Source organism: Somniosus microcephalus, chromosome 21, assembly GCF_052327205.1.
Source record: "Somniosus microcephalus isolate GS21.2 chromosome 21, FLI_Smic_1.0, whole genome shotgun sequence".
Taxonomy (NCBI): domain Eukaryota; kingdom Metazoa; phylum Chordata; class Chondrichthyes; order Squaliformes; family Somniosidae; genus Somniosus; species Somniosus microcephalus.
In genome coordinates, this window is record NC_141007.1 from 71,611,523 (window position 1) to 71,633,028 (window position 21,506).

Sequence of the window (21,506 nt, forward strand, 5' to 3'; positions counted from 1 at the left end):
TAGTTACCCGGACGGGTACAATTTCTGTTCAGGCCACTAGGAATTGTGGGCAGGGCACATGATCATAAGACAAATACAAGGAAGGCCAATCAGCCCATCTTACCCCATCCGTTTAAAGACAAAAGACTCACAGCAACCCCCCACCCCCACCCACCCGTCCAAATCACAATATCTAATGCGTTCTTGATTGACGGGTTTTCGTCTGACGGGTTTTCGTCTGCGCTGTTTTCCCAGAAACCCATCCCAAGTATTGATCACGCTTTGTGGAAAGAAATTCTTCCTGGAATCGGTCATAAATTTTCCTTTCAGTAGTTTGAATCTATGCCCCTTTGCCTTACTGGCATGGTTTACCTTATATAGTGCTCTGGATTTACCCTTTTCTATACCATTTAATATCTTTATATTCATTCATACACACACACATATATATATATATATAGATACATATACTCATATATATATACACACACACACTCTAATATATACACACACACACATATACATACATACACTTCTGAAAGGTCTCTCCTCAGTTGCTGCCTTTCAAAGCTATGAAGACCTTATTGCTCTGGTCTGCCCACAAAGCTCTTCTCTGCACCCCCGCCCCCCACAACTAAATGTTGCTCTTGTGTCCTGGTGACCATAACTGAAGACAATAGTGAAAGCGCAGTCTGACCACCGCACAAGACAGTTCCAGCATACCCGCCTTTGACTTGTATTCTGCTGATTTGGCAATGCAGTCCCGCATTCTCTTGAGTCTTGTTTGCGCAGTAAAAGGTCCCAGGGCATTTCACAGGAGCGCAATCAGACAAAAACTGACACCAAGCCAAAGAAGGAGACATTAGGACAGGTGACTAAAAGCTTGGTCAAAGAGGTAGGTTTTAAGCGGAGTCTTAAAACAGGAGAGACGTCGAGAGCTGGAGAGGCGGAGAGGATTGGGGAGGGAATTCTAGAGTTATCATAATTCTTCTAAATACTATGTAATATTACACAGCTGTGGCTTACATTTGAACTAAAATATCTCGTAAAGGCACCATTTGATTTTATTAATAAGTCGACAGTACATTGGTTGAACACGACAATATTTAAATTATTTTAATATCCAAGTAAAAAGTCTTACCATTGCATTTAAAAATGACAACATTTAAGCTGTTCCATTCAGTCAGAAATGTGTTACATCGGAAATGTGAGGCGGTTTAATAGAGGAGCATAATCTTGCCTCCTCTCGGGTGTCTCATTTGGCACGTAAGCACAAGCATGTTGTGACTTGCTGTTTCTAGCATATGCAGTGTGTTTCTAGGTAATATCTAACCTAGCAACCATCTCCATGTGGCAAGAGTCAATCCTAGCAACTAGCTCTCGGTGACGAAGCTTACCCTAGCAACTAGCTGTCGGTGACCGAGCTTATCCTAGCAACTAGCTCTCGGTGACATATATCCCAGTCACTAGATTACACAAAACTAGTTCTCCATTCTCAGATTACAGCATAAATGGGAACATAGGAACAGGAGGAGGCCGTTCAGCCCCACGAGCCTGTACCACAATTCAATTTGATCATGGCTGATCTGTATCTTAACTCCATCTATCCACCTTGGTTCCATAATCCTTGTCTGACAAAAATCTATCAATATCTGTTTTGAAATGTTCAATTGCCTCCCCAGCTTCAATAGCTTTTGGGGGGGGGGGGGCGGGGAAAGAGTTCCAGATTTCCTCACCCCCTTTATGTGAAGAAGTGCTTCCCGACGTCACCCCTGAACAGCCTGGCTCTAATTTTAAGGTTATGCCCCCACAGTGCCATGCCAGACAGCCAATCACCTTTTGACGATCGGATCATAGGGACCATGAAGTTAAACCACTGCTAACTTTTTAAAACTAAAATTCTTAACTGCAACAAATTGATTTGCAGAAACGTAATGCGTTTAACTTGTCATGCACTGTATAAATTTACCGCTTTCCAATGACATTTTGTGTTTTAGGTTCCACAACATTTGAGTGGATGAAACCATTGCAAAAATAAAGACACATTATTACAAAATAACACATGATACCTTCATTTGTGTCCATGTTACCCCCTCCACCCCCCAAGTGAGCTGACAGTTCGTGTTTTTGCAAACATGCAAATACTGAAACTCGAGGCCCAGCTGATGGCTTGTGCTAAACTCGTCCTGGACGGTTCAGTTCTCATCACAAGAACGGAAAGGACAAAAGGGATCCAGGACATCTTAGCTGCTCAGAGGCAAAGCACTCTGGAGGGCCGGGGCTCAGCAGTGCGAGGAGGACATCTGGTCGTAGTCTGGGCACTTGAGAAGCGCTGGGTAGTTGGCGTTCATCTGCAGGGAAGCGTCGCTGGAAATGTCGGAGGGGCTGCGCCCGCGAGGCCAGCCGTCTGGGTGCAGGAACTGGCCCGAGTAGTCGGAGCAGTTACTCAGCCTCGGTCTGTAGAAGCTGGGATGGGGTCTGTAAATCTCCTCGGCAGTGTATCTCTTCATAAAGAGGTAGACTGACATCACTCCAGCGCTCTGCAAGAACACAAAGTACAAAGCAGGGTGTGAATTTATTTTTGTGCTCAGTGCATTGAGGCCTGCAAGTGTTGGGAAATTAATCACTTTCTCTCCCCCCGCACCCCAAATTTCATCCCTAAACTGCAGTGCCGATGCACATCCCTCCCAGATCGCCCCCAGCCCCACCTGGTAAGAGGCCTCGTTGTAGAACACCCAACTTATCCTTGGGACCAGAGAACGCGCAAGGTGCTGGGAGAGATCAGGATGGTTGTTGTGTGTCTGTTGTAAACTAAGGGATCACACCCAAGCAAATGTTTCCATTTCCAACCAAAATCACGCCTCTCTGAATGAGATTCTCCACTTAGTGCTGAATTAAGGACAGCTTTGTGTTGTGATCTGGAGTGCGCTGCCTGGAGGAAGATTCAATAGTAACTTTCAAAAAGGAATTGGATAAATACTTGAAAAGGAAATATTTGCAGGGCTGTGGGCAAAGAGCAGGGGGGAGTGGGACTAATTGGGTAGTGTGGTAAACCACTGTTGTTCACTTCACTGTTGTTCACTCTTGCCCATTGTTGTACCTGTCTGTGCATGCCTCAGCTGGCTCCGCCCCTGGCTCCACCCATATGCCCTGGTATAAAGGCGGCTGCTCTGCAGTCCCCCAGGCATTCAGGACCGGTCGACCACTAGAGGCATGCCTTCGTTCTTTAGCTAATAAAAGCCTGTTTGTTACTCACTTAACTTCCAGTCTTTCGCAGTAATTGATAGCGCATCAATTTTATTAGCTAATTTTTTTTCCGATGGAGCAAATCCTCAAACCAGCACGCCTGGAACTAGACCCTCAAGAGGCGGATGCATCTACCAAGTTCGCACACTGGCTGCGATGCTTTGAACTTTTCCTAGAAGCCTCCGTTGATTCTGTTCAAAATGATGGCAACAAACTAAAAATTCTGACCTCCAAGGTGAACCACCAAGCTTATTCGCTCATCCAAGATGCGACTACCTATGAGGGTGCCCTCGACCTTCTTAAAGAACAGTATGCACGCCCGGTAAATGAAGTTTACGCCAGACACCTCCTGGGGTCCCGCAAACAGCAACCCGGGGAATCGATGGAGGTATACCTACGGGCGCTGAAGGTGCTCGGCCGGGCCTGCAAATGTAAAGAGGTGTCGGCCGCGGTGTACACGGAGGAACTTGTCCGGGACGCCTTCGTCGCGGGCCTCAGGTCCAACTACACCCGGCAGAGACTGTTAGAGCAGGGCGAACTCGACCTGAAGAAGGCCACGGCCCTCGCACTTTCGCTAGACGTGGCCCAACAGAATATGGACGCCTACTCACCTGACCGCACGGCCGCATCATGGATGGCGCGAGCGCCGCCATCCTGGGACATGGTAGGACCGCCACCCGGCACCGCGCCACCCCCGCCACATCCTGTCAACGGCCCAACTTCTGCAGCGATGTCCCGGGGCCCGAAGTGTTACTTCTGTGGCCAAGCCAAACACCCCAGAGCACGCTGCCCGGCGAAAAACACTACCTGCTCTGGTTGTGGGAAGAAAGGGCACTACGCCAGCGTCTGCAAGGCTAAACCTACCCCAAACTCCAGCAGTGCCGCGTGTGGGCCAAGTGGGCCGCCATCTTGGATGCCGCCATCTTGGACGCCATCTTGGACGCCTCCAGCCACGTGTGGATCATGGGCGCCGCCATCTTGGACGCCCTCGACCATGTGTGATCCGTTCCGGCCGCCATTTTTGCAACGGGCCCCCGACTCACCCACCGCCTCACCTGATGACTACAGCGACGCGCCTGACCCTATGCTGGCCTCCGTTACACTGGACCAGTCTAGACCTCACCAACTAGCCAGGTCCATGATGGACATAAAGGTAAACGGCCGCGCCATGACCTGTCTTTTCGACTGCGGGAGCACAGAGAGCTTTATCCACCCCGACACGGTGCGGCGTTACTCTCTCCCGGTCCTGCCAGCGCGCCACCGGGTCTCTATGGCCTCCAAGTCCCATTCAGCGGACGTCAGCGGCTACTGCATGGTGACCCTTTCGGTGAGGGGCACAGAGTACAGAAACTTTAAACTGCTTGTCCTACCCGATCTCTGCGCTGCCGTTCTACTGGGGTTGGATTTTCAGTGCCACCTTAAGAGTGTCACGATGGCGTACGGTGGACCCCTTCCCCCACTCACAGTCTGCAACCAGCAGTTTTCAAATTGCCCGCCGCGCACCTTTTGCAGCCTCTCCATGCTTAAAGTCACCCCCCCCCCCCTGTTGTTCGCCAACCTCGCCCCAGACTGTAAGCCAATCGCCACCAAAAGCAGGCGATACAGCGCTGGTGACAGAGTTTTTATTAAATCTGAGGTGGAGCGGCTCCTGAAGGAGGGGATTATCGAAGCTAGCACCAGCCCCTGGCGAGCCCAGGTTGTAGTCGTCAAGACTGGCAAGAAGCAGCGCCTGGTCATTGACTACAGCCAAACAATAAATCGATATACCCAACTGGACGCATACCCCCTCCCCCGCATATCTGATATGGTCAATCAGATCGCGCAATACCGCGTATTCTCCACTATTGACCTTAAGTCAGCATATCACCAACTCCCTATCCGCTATGAGGACCGCCAGTATACTGCCTTTGAGGCAAACGGCCGCCTCTACCACTTCCTTCGGGTCCCCTTCGGCGTCACCAACGGGGTCTCCGTTTTCCAAAGGGAGATGGACCGGATGGTCGACCAAAATGCGTTGCAGGCCACTTTTCCCTACCTGGACAATTTGACCATCTGCGGCCATGACCTGCAGGACCATGATGCCAACCTCGACAAATTCCTCCGCACTGCCCAACTCCTAAACCTTACGTATAACAAGGAGAAGTGCATATTCTGCACAAACCGCCTCGCTATCCTTGGCTGTGTTGTGGAACACGGAGTCATCGGCCCCGACCCCGACCACATGCGTCCTCTTATGGACCTTCCCCTGCCCCACTGCCTCAAGGCCCTGAAGAGATGCCTGGGGTTTTTCTCCTACTACGCCCAGTGGGTCCCTAATTATGCGGACAAAGCCCGTCCACTTATCAAGTCCACCTCTTTTCCCCTGGCGGCAGAGGCCGGCTTAGCCTTCCACTGTATCAAAGAGGACATCGCCTTCCAGGTGGCGAGCGATGCGTCCGACTTTGCCCTGGCCGCTACCCTTAACCAGGCGGGAAGGCCCATGGCCTTCTTTTCACGAACCCTCCAAGGCTCCGAAATCAGACACTCCTCTGTCGAAAAGGAGGCCCAGGCCATTGTGGAAGCTGTGAGACATTGGAGGCATTACCTGGCCGGAAAACGATTCACCCTACTCACTGACCAGCATTCAGTTGCTTTTATGTTTAATAACAAGCAGAGGGGCAAAATCAAAAATGACAAGATTTTGAGGTGGAGAATTGAACTTTCCACCTACAATTACGATATCTTGTACCGGCCCGGGAAACTCAATGAGCCCCCGGATGCTCTATCGCGTGGCACCTGCGCCAACGCGCAGGTTGATAGACTGCGGGCCCTCCACAATGACCTCTGCCACCTGGGGGTCACCAGGTTCTTCCATTTTATCAAGGCCCGCAACCTGCCTTACTCCATTGAGGAGGTCAGGACCATGACCAGGAACTGCCAAGTCTGCGCTGAGTGCAAACCGCACTTTTATAGACCAGACAGGGCTCACCTGATAAAAGCCACTCGCCCCTTCGAGCGCCTGAGCGTTGATTTTAAAGGGCCTCTCCCCTCCTCCGACCGCAATGTGTACTTCCTCAACATTATTGACGAGTACTCGCGCTTCCCGTTCGCCATCCCCTGCCCGGACATGACCAGTGCCACGGTCATTAAATGTCTGAACGACCTCTTCACCCTGTTCGGTTTCCCCAGCTATATCCATAGCGACCGGGGCTCATCGTTTATGAGCGACGAACTCCGCCAGTACCTGCTCGCTAGGGGTATTGCCACAAGCAGGACCACCAGTTACAACCCCCGGGGGAACGGACAGGTGGAAAGAGAGAATGCGACAGTTTGGAAGGCCGCCCTGCTAGCCTTAAAGTCTAGGGGCCTTCCGACCTCCCGCTGGCAGGATGTGCTCCCCGATGTGCTTCACTCTATTCGGTCACTGCTCTGCACTGCCACTAACTCCACCCCTCACGAGAAAATGTTTGTCTTCCCAAGGAAGTCCACATCGGGGACATCGCTACCGCCATGGCTGATGTCCCCAGGGCCGGTCCTACTGAGAAGACACGTGAGGACCCATAAAACAGACCCCCTGGTCGAGAGGGTCGACCTCCTCCACGCCAACCCCCAGTACGCTTACATTGCGTACCCGGACGGGCGGGAGGACACAGTCTCCATACGAGACCTCGCACCCTCGGGGGCCCCTGAAACCAACATCACCGCTACCCACAATGTACCGGCGGCAACGGACCCATACCTAACCCCTGTAGACGGCACGCCGTGGCCCCGTGACCCGCCATTGATCACCAACCAACCCAACACCCAGGAGGACAACATGCCAGTGCGCCGGCCCACGCGGGACTCGGCGTCGGAAGCTGCACTACCTCTGCCGTCGCCACGATGATCACGACGGCATACAAGACCCCCAGAAAGACTCAATTATACAAACTTTTAATACACTTCACCCCGTCGGACTCATTTTAAGCAAGGGGTGAATGTGGTAAACCACTGTTGTTCACTTCACTGTTGTTCACTTCACTGTTGTTCACTCTTGCCCATTGTTGTACCTGTCTGTGCATGCCTCAGCTGGCTCCGCCCCTGGCTCCACCCATATGCCCTGGTATAAAGGCGGCTGCTCTGCAGTCCCCCAGGCATTCAGGACCGGTCGACCACTAGAGGCATGCCTTCGTTCTTTAGCTAATAAAAGCCTGTTTGTTACTCACTTAACTTCCAGTCTTTCGCAGTAATTGATAGCGCATCAGGTAGCTCATTCAAAGAGCCGGCACAGGCACAGACACAGGCTTCTTCTGTAATGAACTGCAATTGAGTCATCGAGGACTTTCACAACCAGCAGTTGGCGCAAACTTCCATCCCTCTGCCTATCCTGGATTCAATCTGAGGCCCCAGTGTTGGGGAGAGGGTTAACCTACTGCATCGGTCAATCCTCAAGGGGTTTTCTTTCATGAAAGACTTTAAAATCCCACTGATCAATTCTCAATCAGTGATATTTGGTTATAATCAGAAATAAAATACCTAACCATAACGAATATAGTTCATCAGTGTTATTGACTATTGAAACTGGGACGGTCAAGTAATTAAATGCAGATGTTCAATATATCCTAAAAGGTGCAGTGAGGCTGCCTGCTTCAATGAGGTGTTACTGTGATTGGAGCTCAATGAATGGTGTATGACACAAGAACATAAGAATTAGGAGCAGGAGTCGGCCATTCGGCCCCTCGAGCCTGCTCTGCCATTCAGTAAGATCATGGCTGATCTTCTACCTCAACTCCACTTTCCTGCCCGATCCCCATATCCCTTGATTCCCTTAATAAGCTTTTAACAAATGACAAATCTACAGACCTGGGATTCAGAAGCAGTCTTTAACCCCTCCCCCGCCAAGGGATTGCACCCAATATTCCTCACATAATTGCGACAGGACCACCAAGGGAGATGGGAAACTTTGGATGGAGAGTGAAGATTTATCCCAGGAGGAGGAAAGGAAAGTGTGGAACGGAGTCCCTCTAAACTGCGCTCCCATATCCCTCAGCAGCCACTTAAGAGCAGCACTGACAGTGAGTAGGCAGCAAGTCTGCCCTGAATGGATGCCGACTATTGTGTGAGGAGACAAAAATCGACAATAGCGCACCTGATGAGAGAGCAAAGAGCGGTACCCAGGTGATAAGCCAAACATAACCATACTTTGGTGATTCAATCTGTCACCTAACCTCCTTTGTGTACTGATTAACCCCAGTAGATGCCAATGGTTTAGATCACAGTCCAATCTGGTCAAACTGATTCCCTGGAACCTGAAGCAATGTTTTGTTGATCTGGGATTAAATCTAATGAGCTGAGCCAGGTACGGGCAAAGCTTGGCTGAATTTGGACTGGTAATTACCTCGGTCAGCAGGAACGATATGGCTGAAAAGGCAAAGGACCATCCGTACTTGTAGTGGAAATAGCTGTCCGAGTCCGGGGTTCTGTTTAGCATTTCATCGTTGATGCTGGATATGTACAGGACGAGTCCAACGACCAGTGACAAACCTGCAATTGTGCAAAACATGAGTGTCACGTAAACAGTAAGAAGTTGTGATTAATATTATCGATTATTCCAACATGTGGTGGCAGGCTAAAGAACATCAAAATATGCGACAACAAAAATATCAAAAGGAGATGCCAGGAAGCAAGTTGGCATAGTGGCACAGCATGTTGGTGCCACTGCAGATTCCAAGGTCGAGTGGCAGATCCAAGAGGGAACTGGATAGATATTTGTGAGAATCACGATTCGAGGGAGTATGAGAGACAGTGTATGGTATTTTTCATATGTTGGGACCAGTCAGATGAACCGCAGAAGCCTCTGGTCCTGCACACTGCTCCTGTGTTGCTATGACACAAGTCTCCACCATGCCCCAGGTTGTTGGGTGCTGGCTGTGCCGACACCAGGCGGTGTTAGTGGATGCTTGACACTCCTCCACTAAGCAAAAAGAGATAAAAGAACACAGGAGAGTCACCATAGGCCACGCTTGCAGACATTCTCCTATCAGGCCAACTTTCCCGCTTTCTTGAGCAGGGAAATACCTCACAGTCCAAAAGGTGACTAAACAAAATGGAGCAGCAGAAAACACATTGACAATGAGTGGAAACTCAGCAAAGTTGCTGTTTTTTTCTTCTTCTTTCTTGACCATTACCTGAAAGTATGAAGAAGATTCCTGACACAAATGCTAAGATAGTCCTGTGAGGTCTGATATGTCCAATGTTGTTCATCACAAAGCCAATGAACATGAAAAACAGGCTGACCAGTGGGAAAGGAGTAGATGATCGAATCATTTCTGTGGAAAGGAAAAGATCCGAGGAATCACTAGTAAGAAAGAAAGAACTTGCATTCTACGGTGCATTTCACTTCCTCAGGGTGTTCCAAAGCACTTTACAGACAACGGAGTACTTTTTGAAGTGTAGTCACTGTTGTAATGTAGGAAATGTGGCAGCCAATTTGTGCACAGCAAGCTCCCACAAACAGCAATGTGATAATGACCAGATAATCTGTTTTAGTGATGTCGATTGAGGAATAAATATTGGCCAGGACACCGGGGATAACTCCCCTGCTTTTCTTTGAAATAGTGCTATGGGATCTTTTATGTCCACCTGAGAGAGCAGACGGGGCCTCGGTTTAATGTCTCATCCGAAAGACAGCACCTCAGACAGTGCAGCACTGTCATTACATTTAAAGCCTTACCTTTAGCTAACAGTGGCACCAATTGATGCCCCTATCCCCAGTGTCAAGGACTCTAAACATATTAAACATCAACACTGGTTCTCCAGACACTCTCCGATATGTTCCTATTACCAATCTCCAGGACTACACCACCGCACCCCACACCCCCCCAGCCACCACCATCCCACAACCTTAAATTGTGTTCCTGCATTGCTACAGTTGCCCCTCTGCTCATTTAAACTTATAAGATGCTAATCAAGATATTGGCCTCCATGATTGATTCTTGAATGAATATGCTGGATCCCCAGCTCAGGGTTTCACCCTTTCAGTATCATGCCTACACCATATGGGGCAAAGAACTAGAGAGAGATTGTCCTGTGGTGCACCTTGTACTGCACAGGTGTACGCAGAACCAACGTGACCCTGTTAGTAAGACATCAGGAAGTGCAATGCTGACTTAGGTATCTTTCTGTCTGTTCATAACAGTAACCCAAAGACTGAAGGAAATGCGAGAAGTTCCATTTATCTCAGTACCAGGCGTTTGATCTGTTATTATTTATCTAGTCATAATCTCTGGTGCGGAAATGGGAATTACTGTACATTAGAAGTTTAGCCTTCATTTCCCAGCTTGGGTGACTTGGCAGCATTCGCTCACATTTGCTCACATTCTCTCACAGGGTTATGTGTCCAAGAACTGTGCACATAATCTATACTAAGGGAGTGCTGCGCTGTTGAACAGTGCATAGAGCTTCTGGACATTTAAGATCCTATTGCATTATTTGAAGAAGAGCAGGGAGTTTGTGGGAGCTGTGGCTCAGTGGGCAGCACTCTTACCTCGGCGTCAGAAGGTTGTGGGTTCAAGTCTCACTCCAGAGACTTGAGCATAAAGATCTAGGCTGACACTCCAGTGCAGTGCTGAGGGAGTGGCGCACTGCCAGAGGTGCCGTCTTTCGGATGAGACGTTAAACCGAGGCCCCGTCTGCTCTCTCAGGTGGACGTAAAAGATCCCGTGGCACTATTTCGAAGTAGAGCAGGGGAGTTATCTGGCCAAAGTGACAACACTTCAAAAGTACTTCATTGGTTGTAAAGCCTTTTGGGATGTCCTGAGGTTGTGAAAGGCGTTATAGAAATGCAAGTCTTTCTTTTACGTGCACAAAATAGCTGCCGCATTTTCCTACATAACAATTACAGCACTTCAAAATAATTCATTGTATGTGAAGCACTTTGAGATGTATCTGAGAGATGCGATAAAGCCTTTGCTACCACAAGATGTAGTTGAGGCGACGAGCAGAGATGCATTAAAGGGTAAGCTAGACATGAGGGAGAAAGGAATAGAAGGATATGTAGATGGGGTGAGATGAAGAGGGGTGGGAGGAGGCTCGTGTGGAGCACAAACACTGGCATGGACCAGTTGGGTCGAATGGCCTGTTTCTGTGCTGTAGACTCGATTTAATTCTATGTAACCTGTTCTTATTTATTTCAATATTGAACTTCTGATTGGACGCAGAATGGATACCGACTTAAAACACTGACGGTGGATTCGGAGGCCAGCTGCACATTCATTGGCATCACGTACTCGATGGTAAAGCAGTGCCCACGCTCCTTTCCTGCAGGTACAAACAGCAGGCTGTTAAACACTCAATCAGTACAAATCACACAGCAGCGGCAATAAAAATTGCATCAAAAACCATCGGGAAATCTTGAAAATTACAGCCCCTGAAGCACTGCCTCCCCACACAGAAGTGCTATGTCTGTACGTCAGAGTATCATTAATAGCACAGCAGGCTGGTGCCTCTGTAAAGTGGAGTACATCATAGCGAGAGGAAAGTTACTTCTGTGAAATAAGAGTATTGCATTTACAACAGCGGGATACTCTACAAAACACATACTAGTATGTTACCATTGTAAGACTATTATTAGATATAGATAAGGCAGAGGGTTAGACTTCTGTAAGGCTGTCGCATTATATACAGCAATGTTTAATATGGCAATTTCATATACAGAGGCGTTTATTACCTCTAGAAGGCAGTGTATATGACATATACAGGAGTGTGTTCCTCTGGAAGGCAGTGTATATGACATATACAGGAGTGTGTGTTCCTCTATTAAGGCAGTGTATACGACATATACAGGAGTGTGTTCCTCTAGAAGGCAGTGTATATGACATAGACAGGAGTGTGTGTTCCTCTAGAAGGCAGTGTATACGACATATACAGGAGTGTGTGTTCCTCTAGAAGGCAGTGTATATGACATATGCAGGAGTGTGTGTTCCTCTATTAAGGCAGTGTATATGACATATACAGGAGTGTGTGTTCCTCTAGAAGGCAGTGTATATACGACATATACAGGAGTGTGTGTTCCTCTAGAAGGCAGTGTATACGACATATACAGGAGTGTGTGTTCCTCTAGAAGGCAGTGTATACGACATATACAGGAGTGTGTGTTCCTCTAGAAGGCAGTGTATACGACATATACAGGAGTATTTTATATATCTGTAAATCAGTGTATATATGATATATACACAAGTGTATTATATACTTGTGTGACACAGTGTCATTGGATATATGCAGGAGTTTTAAACCTCTGCAAAACAAGACATGGTCATTTTAAACCACTACAAAACCCTCTTTTCTTGTCACTTGACCTGCAAAAAAATCAGAGGCCTGGGACAGGTCAGATGTTTGGGTTGGGACCCACATGTAAAGCCGAGGAATATATATATTTTTAAACTGAAAGGTGGATTGATTTATATGAACAAAAACTCTAAATACTCAGTCTTCATGTTAAAGTATAAACTTTACCAAATAGGAAACATTCATTACTACCACTTTGAAAATGGGCTGCTTTCAAAATAATGCCTGTGGATAAAGTAAGGCGGCTTGTAGTGGACTATTTTTTTGTGACAATTTTACACCTTTAAATAATGTGTATGTGTGTCCTGGGCGGGTTTACTGTATCACTCCCAGATTAATGGGTCAGGGTCCTGATTGTCCAGGAGAGGTGAGGATGTCCTTTTCATGTGAGTAGATTCTCTCTGTCATGATCTACCATTTGAAATGTTTCTCTACTTTGACTTCAGCCCTGTGATCACTGACCTACATTGGTTCTCAGTCCACCAACCCCATGATTTTAAAATAATCATCCTCGTGTTCAAATCCCTCCGTGGCCTCGCACCTCCCTATCTCTGTAACCTCCTCCAGCCCTACACCCGAGAACTTTGTGTTCCTCCACCCCTGGCTTCTTGCGCATCCCCCCACTTCCTTCACCACAACATTGGTGGCCGGGCCTTTAGCCGTCTAGGCCCTAAGTTCTGGAACTCCCTCCCCAAACCGCTTCACCTCTCCTCCTTTAAAACATTGCTTAAAACCTACCTCTTAGACCAAGCGTTTGGTCACCTGTCCTAATGCCTGTTTCTTGGCTCAGTGTCAATTTTTTTGCATGATTTACGCTTCAGTGAAGTGCCTTGGGACGTCTTACTGCATTGAAAGCACTATACGATGTGAGTGGTTGTTTTTGTCTGTTAGTCATCTCTGTTCAGTGTCTTGCTCTGCTGTGCAGCTGGGAGGGTGGGCGGGGAAACCAGTTCTCCTCTCTCACCAGTGCTGCTCTATACTCAGCCGGCAGGAAGTTGCATAAAAGCAGTCCCGAGGCTAATTCTCACTTTTACTGTTGGTCCCTGTCGGGGGAGTTGCAAGGCCACTGCTCGACTGGACTCAGGACTGCTTGCTGATCACACGCAGCGACCGTAAGATTGCTGTGTGGGGTAACTGTGAGCAGGAAGGAGCAATGTGACATCGCGCTGTCCCTCTCCCTCGCTGTTCAGTCTAGATTGTTCCTGCTGAGTGACCCAGTTTGTCCCTCAATCCCCACATAACAGCAACTATTCTGTTGACAACGGTTTGGGGATATAAAGCTGATTTAATTTGTTATACCAATCTTCACAGCACAAATGAACTTTCAAAACAGGAATTTTATTTGTGGTTACGACAGTATCTCTGTGTGTAGGCCAACTCGTATGGGAGCGTGGTCATGTATAGTCAGGCTCCAAACAGTCGCCTGGCGGATTAAAGGGCACTAAAGGAATCAAGGGATATGGGGATAGGGTGAAAGTGGAGTTGAGGTCGAAGATCAGCCATGATCTTATTGAATGGCGGAGCAGGCTCGAGGGGCCGAATGGCTGACTCCTGCTCCTAATTCTTATGTTCTTATGTAAGGTCATAGTTCAATTTTGGAAACTATGGCAACAGTTATAATTCCTTATTTGATAGGTTAGTTTTTCAAACATTATTAGCGGTTAGGTTAGAGGGTGTAAAATCTTTTGGAGTGATTTAAAAGTCAGTGGATTCGGAGAGTTTTTGCTGGAGGAGCCAAGATGGCCACATTCATTCATATTTATCGGGGTAGACATTGGTACAGGTTGCACCTATTCTTCAGATGCAAAACAGGCTCAGAGCACAAGATTTTATCAGTAGGACGGCCTGCACCCAATCTGTGCAGGTGTTAGTCGCATTGCTAAATGATAAAGGGGGCCTTTTTTAGGCCTCTTAAATATGTAAATTATGAGCCTGACTACTGTTGAAGGACCCCCATCGAGAAATTAGCATTCCACCGCGGCCACCAGGAGGCACAGGAGTGCTTCCCTGGTTCCATAAGGCGCAGTTGCTGCCCCACCCCACTTCCCCCACCATAGCCAGCTCCAATTCCCCCCACCCGGGACTTACCCAAGGGCCGGTGCCGGTGAGGCAGGTGGCCCGGCACTGAAGTCTTCCTGGGGTGGCGCGTCCATCAGTACGTTGATGAGGCCCGAGGACTGATCTCCATCGATTCTCGGGCCTCTTGGACCGGGCGCGGGCTGGTCACGCAGCGCCGAGTCTAAACGGGGCCAGACTAATTTCTAGGCCATCAAATGAAAACAGAAAATGGCAGAAATGCACAGCAGGTCCGTCAGTATCTGAAAGAGCAAAATAGGCTAAGGTTTTGGGTAGGACACTTCATCTGCCATTTGTCTTTTTCGAGTAAACATAGAAGATAGGAGCAGGAGTAGGCCATTCGGCCCCTCAAGCCTGCTCCGCTATTCAATGAGATCATGGCTGATCATCCAAATTCAGTACCCTGTCCCTGCCTTCTCCCCATATCCCTTGATCCCTTTAGCCTTAAGAAATATATCCAACTCCTTCTTGAATATATTTAATGAACTGGCCTCCACCGCCCTCTGTGGCAGAGAATTCCACAGGTTCACCACTCTCTGGGTGAAGAAATTTCTCCTCATCTCAGCCTTAAATGGCTTACCCCTTATCCTTAGACTATGACCCCTGGTTCTGGACTCCCCGGCCATCGGGAACATCCTTCCTTCATCTAGTCTGTCCAGGCCTGACAGAATTTTATAGGTTTCGATGAGATCCCCTCTCAATCGTCTAAACTCCAGTGAGTATAAGCCCAATCGACACAATCTCTCCTCATACGTCATTCCTGCCATCCCAGGTATCAGCCTGGTGAATCTTTTCTGCACTCCTGAGCAGTCTTAGCTCATGAGCAATAAAACCGGAGCTGAGGACAATGTCCATACCTGCCAGAAAACAGACCCTCCACAGGCCAGAGTGCAGCGACATCTTGACTTCCGTTGTCATGTTTTGGGGGGAAATGGTCCCTTCTTCCAGGTATAGCCAATAGTCGGTGCTAACCGCCACCCCAAGGAGACCCAGCCCACACACAGCGAACACGCTGCTCAGGAGAGTCAGGGCCTTCCTGCCACATGAGGTCATTCCACACAACATCTGGATCGTTTGTAGGAAACTGCAGGGCACAGAATATACAAATTAATTAATCACCCACGGTGTCTCCCTGGGTCAGATCGCCGCCTCTGATTGGACATATTCCCGGAGGTTTCATCACGTGACCTCCCGCCTCCAACCGCCCCGCCTGCTCAGACAGCCATTTCTTTATCCTGAAATACTTTTGTAACTAGTAAATGAAAGTGTTCAAAAAAATACTAAAAATACACACAATTCTTTTTAACACCCCTATGAATTTTCCTCCCTGGTTTGGTCCAGGAGATGAATCTTCAATTCCTGGAGACTCGAAGACAATCCCAGAGGTTTGGCATCCCGATCCCCGGGTGGCTCAGTGAATGAATCCAATAGAGGCAAGAAGGTCCCAGATTTGGTCCCTGTATCTACGCTGAATATCTCACCTGGGCTGACAGTAGGGGTGCTACAATTAGCTTTAAAGCCCCGAGATCAGGGAGGGGGGGGTGGAAATTAACCAGTGTTCCCACTCCTGATCACTGATCAGTGGGGGCCTGCTGGAGGTGCCCATACACATCAAGTAAGGAAAGGTTAAAGGACATCTGCATGCTCCCCAAACAGTCACGGTTCCACGTAAATGATGGCCACTTGGACAAGTTATTGGAGGGCACCTGTTGTCCATGGAGGGTTGTGAAGAAAATTGTTGGAGGAAAAAAAAAGAAAACGTATTTCAAGAAAATCCTCGGCCTCTGCCTTGGGATTTGTTTTTTCCCCCAAATTTTCTCCCTTCTCTCCTGAAGATGTTGATTCTTCCAGGGACTGTTGACTCTTGCTCAGCCAATGACAACTTGATGACTGGTACTATTCTTGGTATAATTCTCAATGGTTTGAACAACAATATTCACCAACCAAGAGAGTGGGAGTGAATCTCAGGTTTGGAGCCTTGAACTAATTATCTTTTCATTAATTTGGGAAGTGTTTGTGTGAAGATGACATTAATAGAATCAACAACACTTGCAATTTCATTAGCCATTTATTGATTTTCATTATTGCACTAATGTACATGATTCCCGGGGGTAGAAAGGAGAGAGAATATGTATCGAGCTATTCCTGTGCTTTTAAACGATGGTACAAAATCAATGAATCATTAATTAATTTGCAAGTTTTAGCAATGTTGCAATAGTGATGCTGTTACATTATCAGAAATTGCACAGATGCAAAGCACAGAGCAATCCCCCCAAAAAGGTGTATGGCACAGGGAGAAATAGGCAGAGAGGAAAGGGGGAGAAAAATCAGAAAGAAAAGAAATGTAAATGGCGATAAAACATTTGTATGTTTTGCATAATAGGCTAACAGTCTAGTGCAGTACTGAGGGGTGCTGCACTGTCAGAGGTGCTGTCTTTTGGATGAGACGTTAAACCGAGGCCCCATCTGCCCTCTCAGGTGGACGTAAAAGATCCCATGGCACTATTTCGAAGAAGAGCAGGGGAGTTCTCCCCGGTGTCCTGGCCAATATTTATTCCTCAACCAGCATCACTAAAACAGATCATTTGGTCATTATCTCATTGCTGTTTGTGGGGGCTTGCTGTGCGCAAATTGGCTGCCGCATTTCCTACATTACAACAGTGACTACACTCCAAAAGTACTTCATTGGCTGTAAAGCACTTTGGGATGTCCTGAGGTGGTGAAAGGCGAGTTCTGTCCTTTCTTATAATAAGCCAGAACTTTGTTGATCTCATCAGCAAGACTGACACCATCCTGTTCTGCTGCTCAGTCTGAACCCAAAGATGTACAACTTCGGTGTCCTGCTTGACGTGAACTGAGCTTCAAACTCTACATCCAGTCCATCATCAAAACAGCTTACTGCCAATTCTAGAATATCGCCTGCCTACACCCATACCTCACCCCCAATGAAATCTCACCCACACCTTTGCAACTTCAAGGTTGCATTTCCCCAAATGCTCTCCTCGCTAGCTTCCCGCACCATCACCCCGTCCTAAACAAGAAGGATTATTCTTAAAAATGGGAGGTAGTCTAGTCCAAGGTGAATTCTTTAAGTAATAGTGTGATAGCAAAATATTGCAGATGCTGGAAATCCAAAATAACAACAGAAAATGCTGGAAAAACTCAGCAGGCCAGGCAACATCCGTGGAGAGAAAACAAAGTCAACGTTTCAGGTGAACCCTTTGTCAAGACTAAAGAAGCACAGGAAATGAAATAGATTAAGAGGCCGGGCTGGGAGAGAACAAAAGAGAAGAGACATTAAGAGGTTTTCAAAACGAGACGAGATGGTGATAGGACTAGTGGACAAAAGACGACTCTAGATGAGGTGTGAAATGCGCTGGCAGAATGGGAGACAGCTGCCATGTGGGAGAGAAAAAAAGGAAAGGCGGGGGGGGAAGGCCAAAACAAAGGTGTGGATAAAAAATAAGTAAAAATGTAATAGGGGCCGAGTTCAACAATTTCAGATCATAACCTCGGCCCCTATTACATTTTTACTTATATTTTTTATCCACACGTTTGTTTTGGCCTTTCCCCCCCCCTCCCTTTCCTTTTTTTTCTCTCTCCCACATGGCAGCTGTCTCCCATTCTGCCAGCGCATTTCACACCTAATCTAGAGCCGTCTTTTGTCTCCACTAGTCCTATCACCATCTCGTCTCGTTTTGAATACCTCTTAATGTCTCTTCTCTTTTGTTCTCTCCCAGCCCGGCCTCTTAATCTATTTCATTTCCTGTGCTTCTTTAGTCTTGACAAAGGGTTCACCTGAAACGTTGACTTTATTTTCTCTCCACGGATGTTGCCTGGCCTGCTGAGTTTTTCCAGCATTTTCTGTTGTTATTTCTTTAAGTAATAGGTTGGATTAATGGGGTATGATGCTTCCTGAAGGATCAATTTAGCCGCAATAAAGAAACAGGAGCTTAGACTTTTAAAAGAAAATAAGGTTTGAGGTTTTTATCACTGTGGATTAAAGAGAAACCAGAGATAAGCATTGTGGTATAACAACAGAAAATGCTGGAAAAACTCAGCAAGTCAGGCAACATCCGTGGAGAGAAATTTGAGTTGACGTTTCGGGTTTGACCCTTCTTCAAAACTGGAGAGAAAAGCATTGTGGTCCCTGGTGAATGTGTGAGTAGATGCCTGCTGCTTCCCTACACTTCAGCTGGACTGAGATTGATTGTGGATCAGTAACAGCTCTGTGTAAGGATTGTTAATCCTTCAATGATCTGTCAAGAAACTGCAGAATAAACAAAAATCAGAAGGCGCTACTTTTTATTTAAGGGAAGCATGTGAAATGAGGAGGGAAATGGATTCTACACTTTACAGGATAACAGGAGACTGTTTGGTGACCTTATTAACCACAATTAAAATATTAACAGCTCCTATATACACTCAACAAGTATACAGTCATGCAGTCAGGACCCTTTTAAGTGTCATCCTTTGTCAGTTCCTATGCTGCATGTTCTCAGGTCTCTCTCTACCATAAACCCCTTGCCAATGCACATTGCATCACAGAAAGAAGTATCCCTGAACATGCTATTAGCTTATGTTAGGTTAAACTTCTTCCTTGCATTGTTGCAGCACACTGATTAACGGGCTTATGTCAAATTTCTGTACACGCTTTTGTTAAAAACCAGCACACATGGGAATTTGACCCAAACGTGTTAACCCAAGTGTTTAAAAAATAGCCCCTGGAGGAACATCAACCCTGTTGTGATTAACTATAATGAATCTATTAATGAACAGCCAGCAGCAACAATTCCAATTAAGGCACAGGGAATCTGATGCTTGAGATAATAATCCTCCAATTACTGTGATGAGATCTAGTCCTATGAACAATTAAAATGGCATTAATTGATCAGCAAGTTACAAAATTGGAAGAAGTAACATTCTGTCCTTTTATTGATCCCCCCCCTCTCCTTTTAGTTGAAGTCACATCACAAGTGCCCTACCCGAGGTACTTCTTTAATCACATTTTTTAGTGTATATATAATGCTTCCTTCCCACCATTTGGACTCTACTCTTTCAGTGGTTACAATCATTGGCTCTCTGGGAAAATTTTTATATCTTTTTTCCATTCGCCCATCTTTAGCAGCAGAGGATCTTTATTTTGAGGTGTCAGCCATGGCTCAGTGGGCAGCACTCTCGCCTCTGGAGTCAGAAGGTCGTGGGTTTAAGTCCCACTCCAGGGATTTGAGCACAAAAGTCTAAGCTGACACCCCCTGGTGCCAGTGCCGAGGGAGTGCTGCACTGTCGGAGGTGCCAGTGCCGAGGGAGTGCTGCACTGTCGGAGGTGCCAGTGCCGAGGGAGTGCTGCACTGTCGGAGGTGCCAGTGCCGAGGGAGTGCTGCACTGTCGGAGGTGCCAGTGCTGAGGGAGTGCTGCACTGTCGGAGGTGCTGTCTGCCGTTGCCATGGCACTTTTTGAAGAAGAGCGGGGGAGTTCTCCCCCGTGTCCTGGGGCCAATATTTACCCCTCAATCGACATCACTAAAACAGATTATCTGGTCATTATCTCATTGCTGTTTGTGGGAACTTGCTGTGCGCAAATTGGCTGCTGCATTTCCTACATTACAACAGTGACTACACTTCAAAAGTACCTCATTGGCTGTAATGCACTTTGGGACATCGTGAGGTCATGAAAGGCGCTATAGAAATGCAAGTTTTTCTTTTTTTTTTTAAATGTGAGAGTAAGCACTTTCTGTTTTTCACCCTTTGGGGTGGAAATGGTTCCTCGGGTCCTGGCACAAAATGGGCAATAACACATTGCTCGTATTACGCTACCGTCCAAGGCAGACCGCACCACCTTTGTCTCACCATTGCTGTGAACCAGTTACGAGGAAAAATGCTAGGAGGAGCCCCTGGGCAATGACTCACTGATTTCCTCTCTCCCAGGAGAGAGGTGACAGATCTGCTGTGCACCCCTTTACTGTAAAACCCCCGAGGTCAGAAACTCAGTGGTGTAGGGGAATCAAACCTGCATCCCACCATAGTGTCACAACTTGGTGCTACAGGGCACTGCGTCACCTTGCCACCACTGGGGGAGCTGCTCACATTGTATTTCATGTTTCTGGGATGCTGGGCTAACCTTTTGTACTGGCTGACAAAACCAAATTCTCCCAGGTTTTGACCAAAGCATTCTGAAGGGGCACAGATGGGTTTCCTATTGGCTTAGTTAGTAATTGCACTCCGAGTAAGGCATCCAGTCCAGGAAGGTCCCAGGTTTGACCTGTGCTAAGTTATCTGCTCTCAGTCAAGGTAGCATTGGGGATGCTACAGTTGTCCTCGGTTAAGCTGCCAGGGTCCCCACCCCCGACAGCTGCCTGCTGACTCCGGCCGGAGAGTGTGTGTGTTTGGTGCCCAGTGCAGGTAGGTTCAGACTTGGCTGTGAGGCCTTCTAGAGTTGAATAGCCTGCCACTACAAACTGCTTATGCTCATACATGAAGAAGTTGGGCGATGTAGTGGCGGGTGAAAAGTACCCGCGGAACTGGAGGGCAGGGGGATAGAAACCTGTGCATTGTTAAAGCCTTGATAATGAGATAGATCGCGGATGAAGGAAAACATTACTTAGTAAAAATCAAATATGTTGCATATAAATCTACCAATATAGTGTAATCCATCTCACTTCCATTGCATGATAAGCAAACAGAAAGCAAGAATCTTATCTCTTCTCTATATAATAAGCCTGTTGTATTCCTGTTGAAAAGACTTCAGTCATTATTATCTGACTGAACCTCACCAAGCAGCACTGCAACTCCGACATAGAGACTTGAAGAGAAATACAAAAAGCAAAACAAAGTAAGCACTTTGATGGAGACCCATTTTTAAATTAAATTTCATCAACATGCGTAACTCAGTCGTTGAGTAGA

At 47.3% G+C, this 21,506-nt stretch overlaps 1 protein-coding gene across 1 annotated transcript; it reads right to left on the minus strand.

Moving 5' to 3' along the window:
* Positions 1-506: 506 nt before the first annotated feature.
* Positions 507-15,682, minus strand: LOC147102948 (voltage-dependent calcium channel gamma-5 subunit). Its single transcript, XM_085963924.1, has 5 exons — positions 15,462-15,682; positions 11,416-11,502; positions 9,372-9,512; positions 8,582-8,727; positions 507-2,519 (listed from the first exon to the last, which is right to left on the minus strand). The coding sequence occupies exons 1-5, from the start codon at positions 15,667-15,669 to the stop codon at positions 2,262-2,264; spliced, it is 840 nt and encodes a 279-aa protein (XP_085820050.1). The 5' UTR covers positions 15,670-15,682; the 3' UTR covers positions 507-2,261.
* Between the last annotated feature and the right edge of the window lie 5,824 nt (positions 15,683-21,506).

Bases quoted from the DNA above. Each gene is read 5' to 3' on its own strand.
- LOC147102948 (XM_085963924.1), bottom strand. From the start codon at position 15,669: ATGTTGTGTGGAATGACCTCATGTGGCAGGAAGGCCCTGACTCTCCTG. The intron at 11,503-15,461 runs GTATGGACATTG...TTGTACCTGCAG, and splicing joins GAGGGTCTGTTTTCTGGCAG to GAAAGGAGCGTGGGCACTGC. The intron at 8,728-9,371 runs GTAATGGTCAAG...GCACAATTGCAG, and splicing joins AATCTTCTTCATACTTTCAG to GTTTGTCACTGGTCGTTGGA.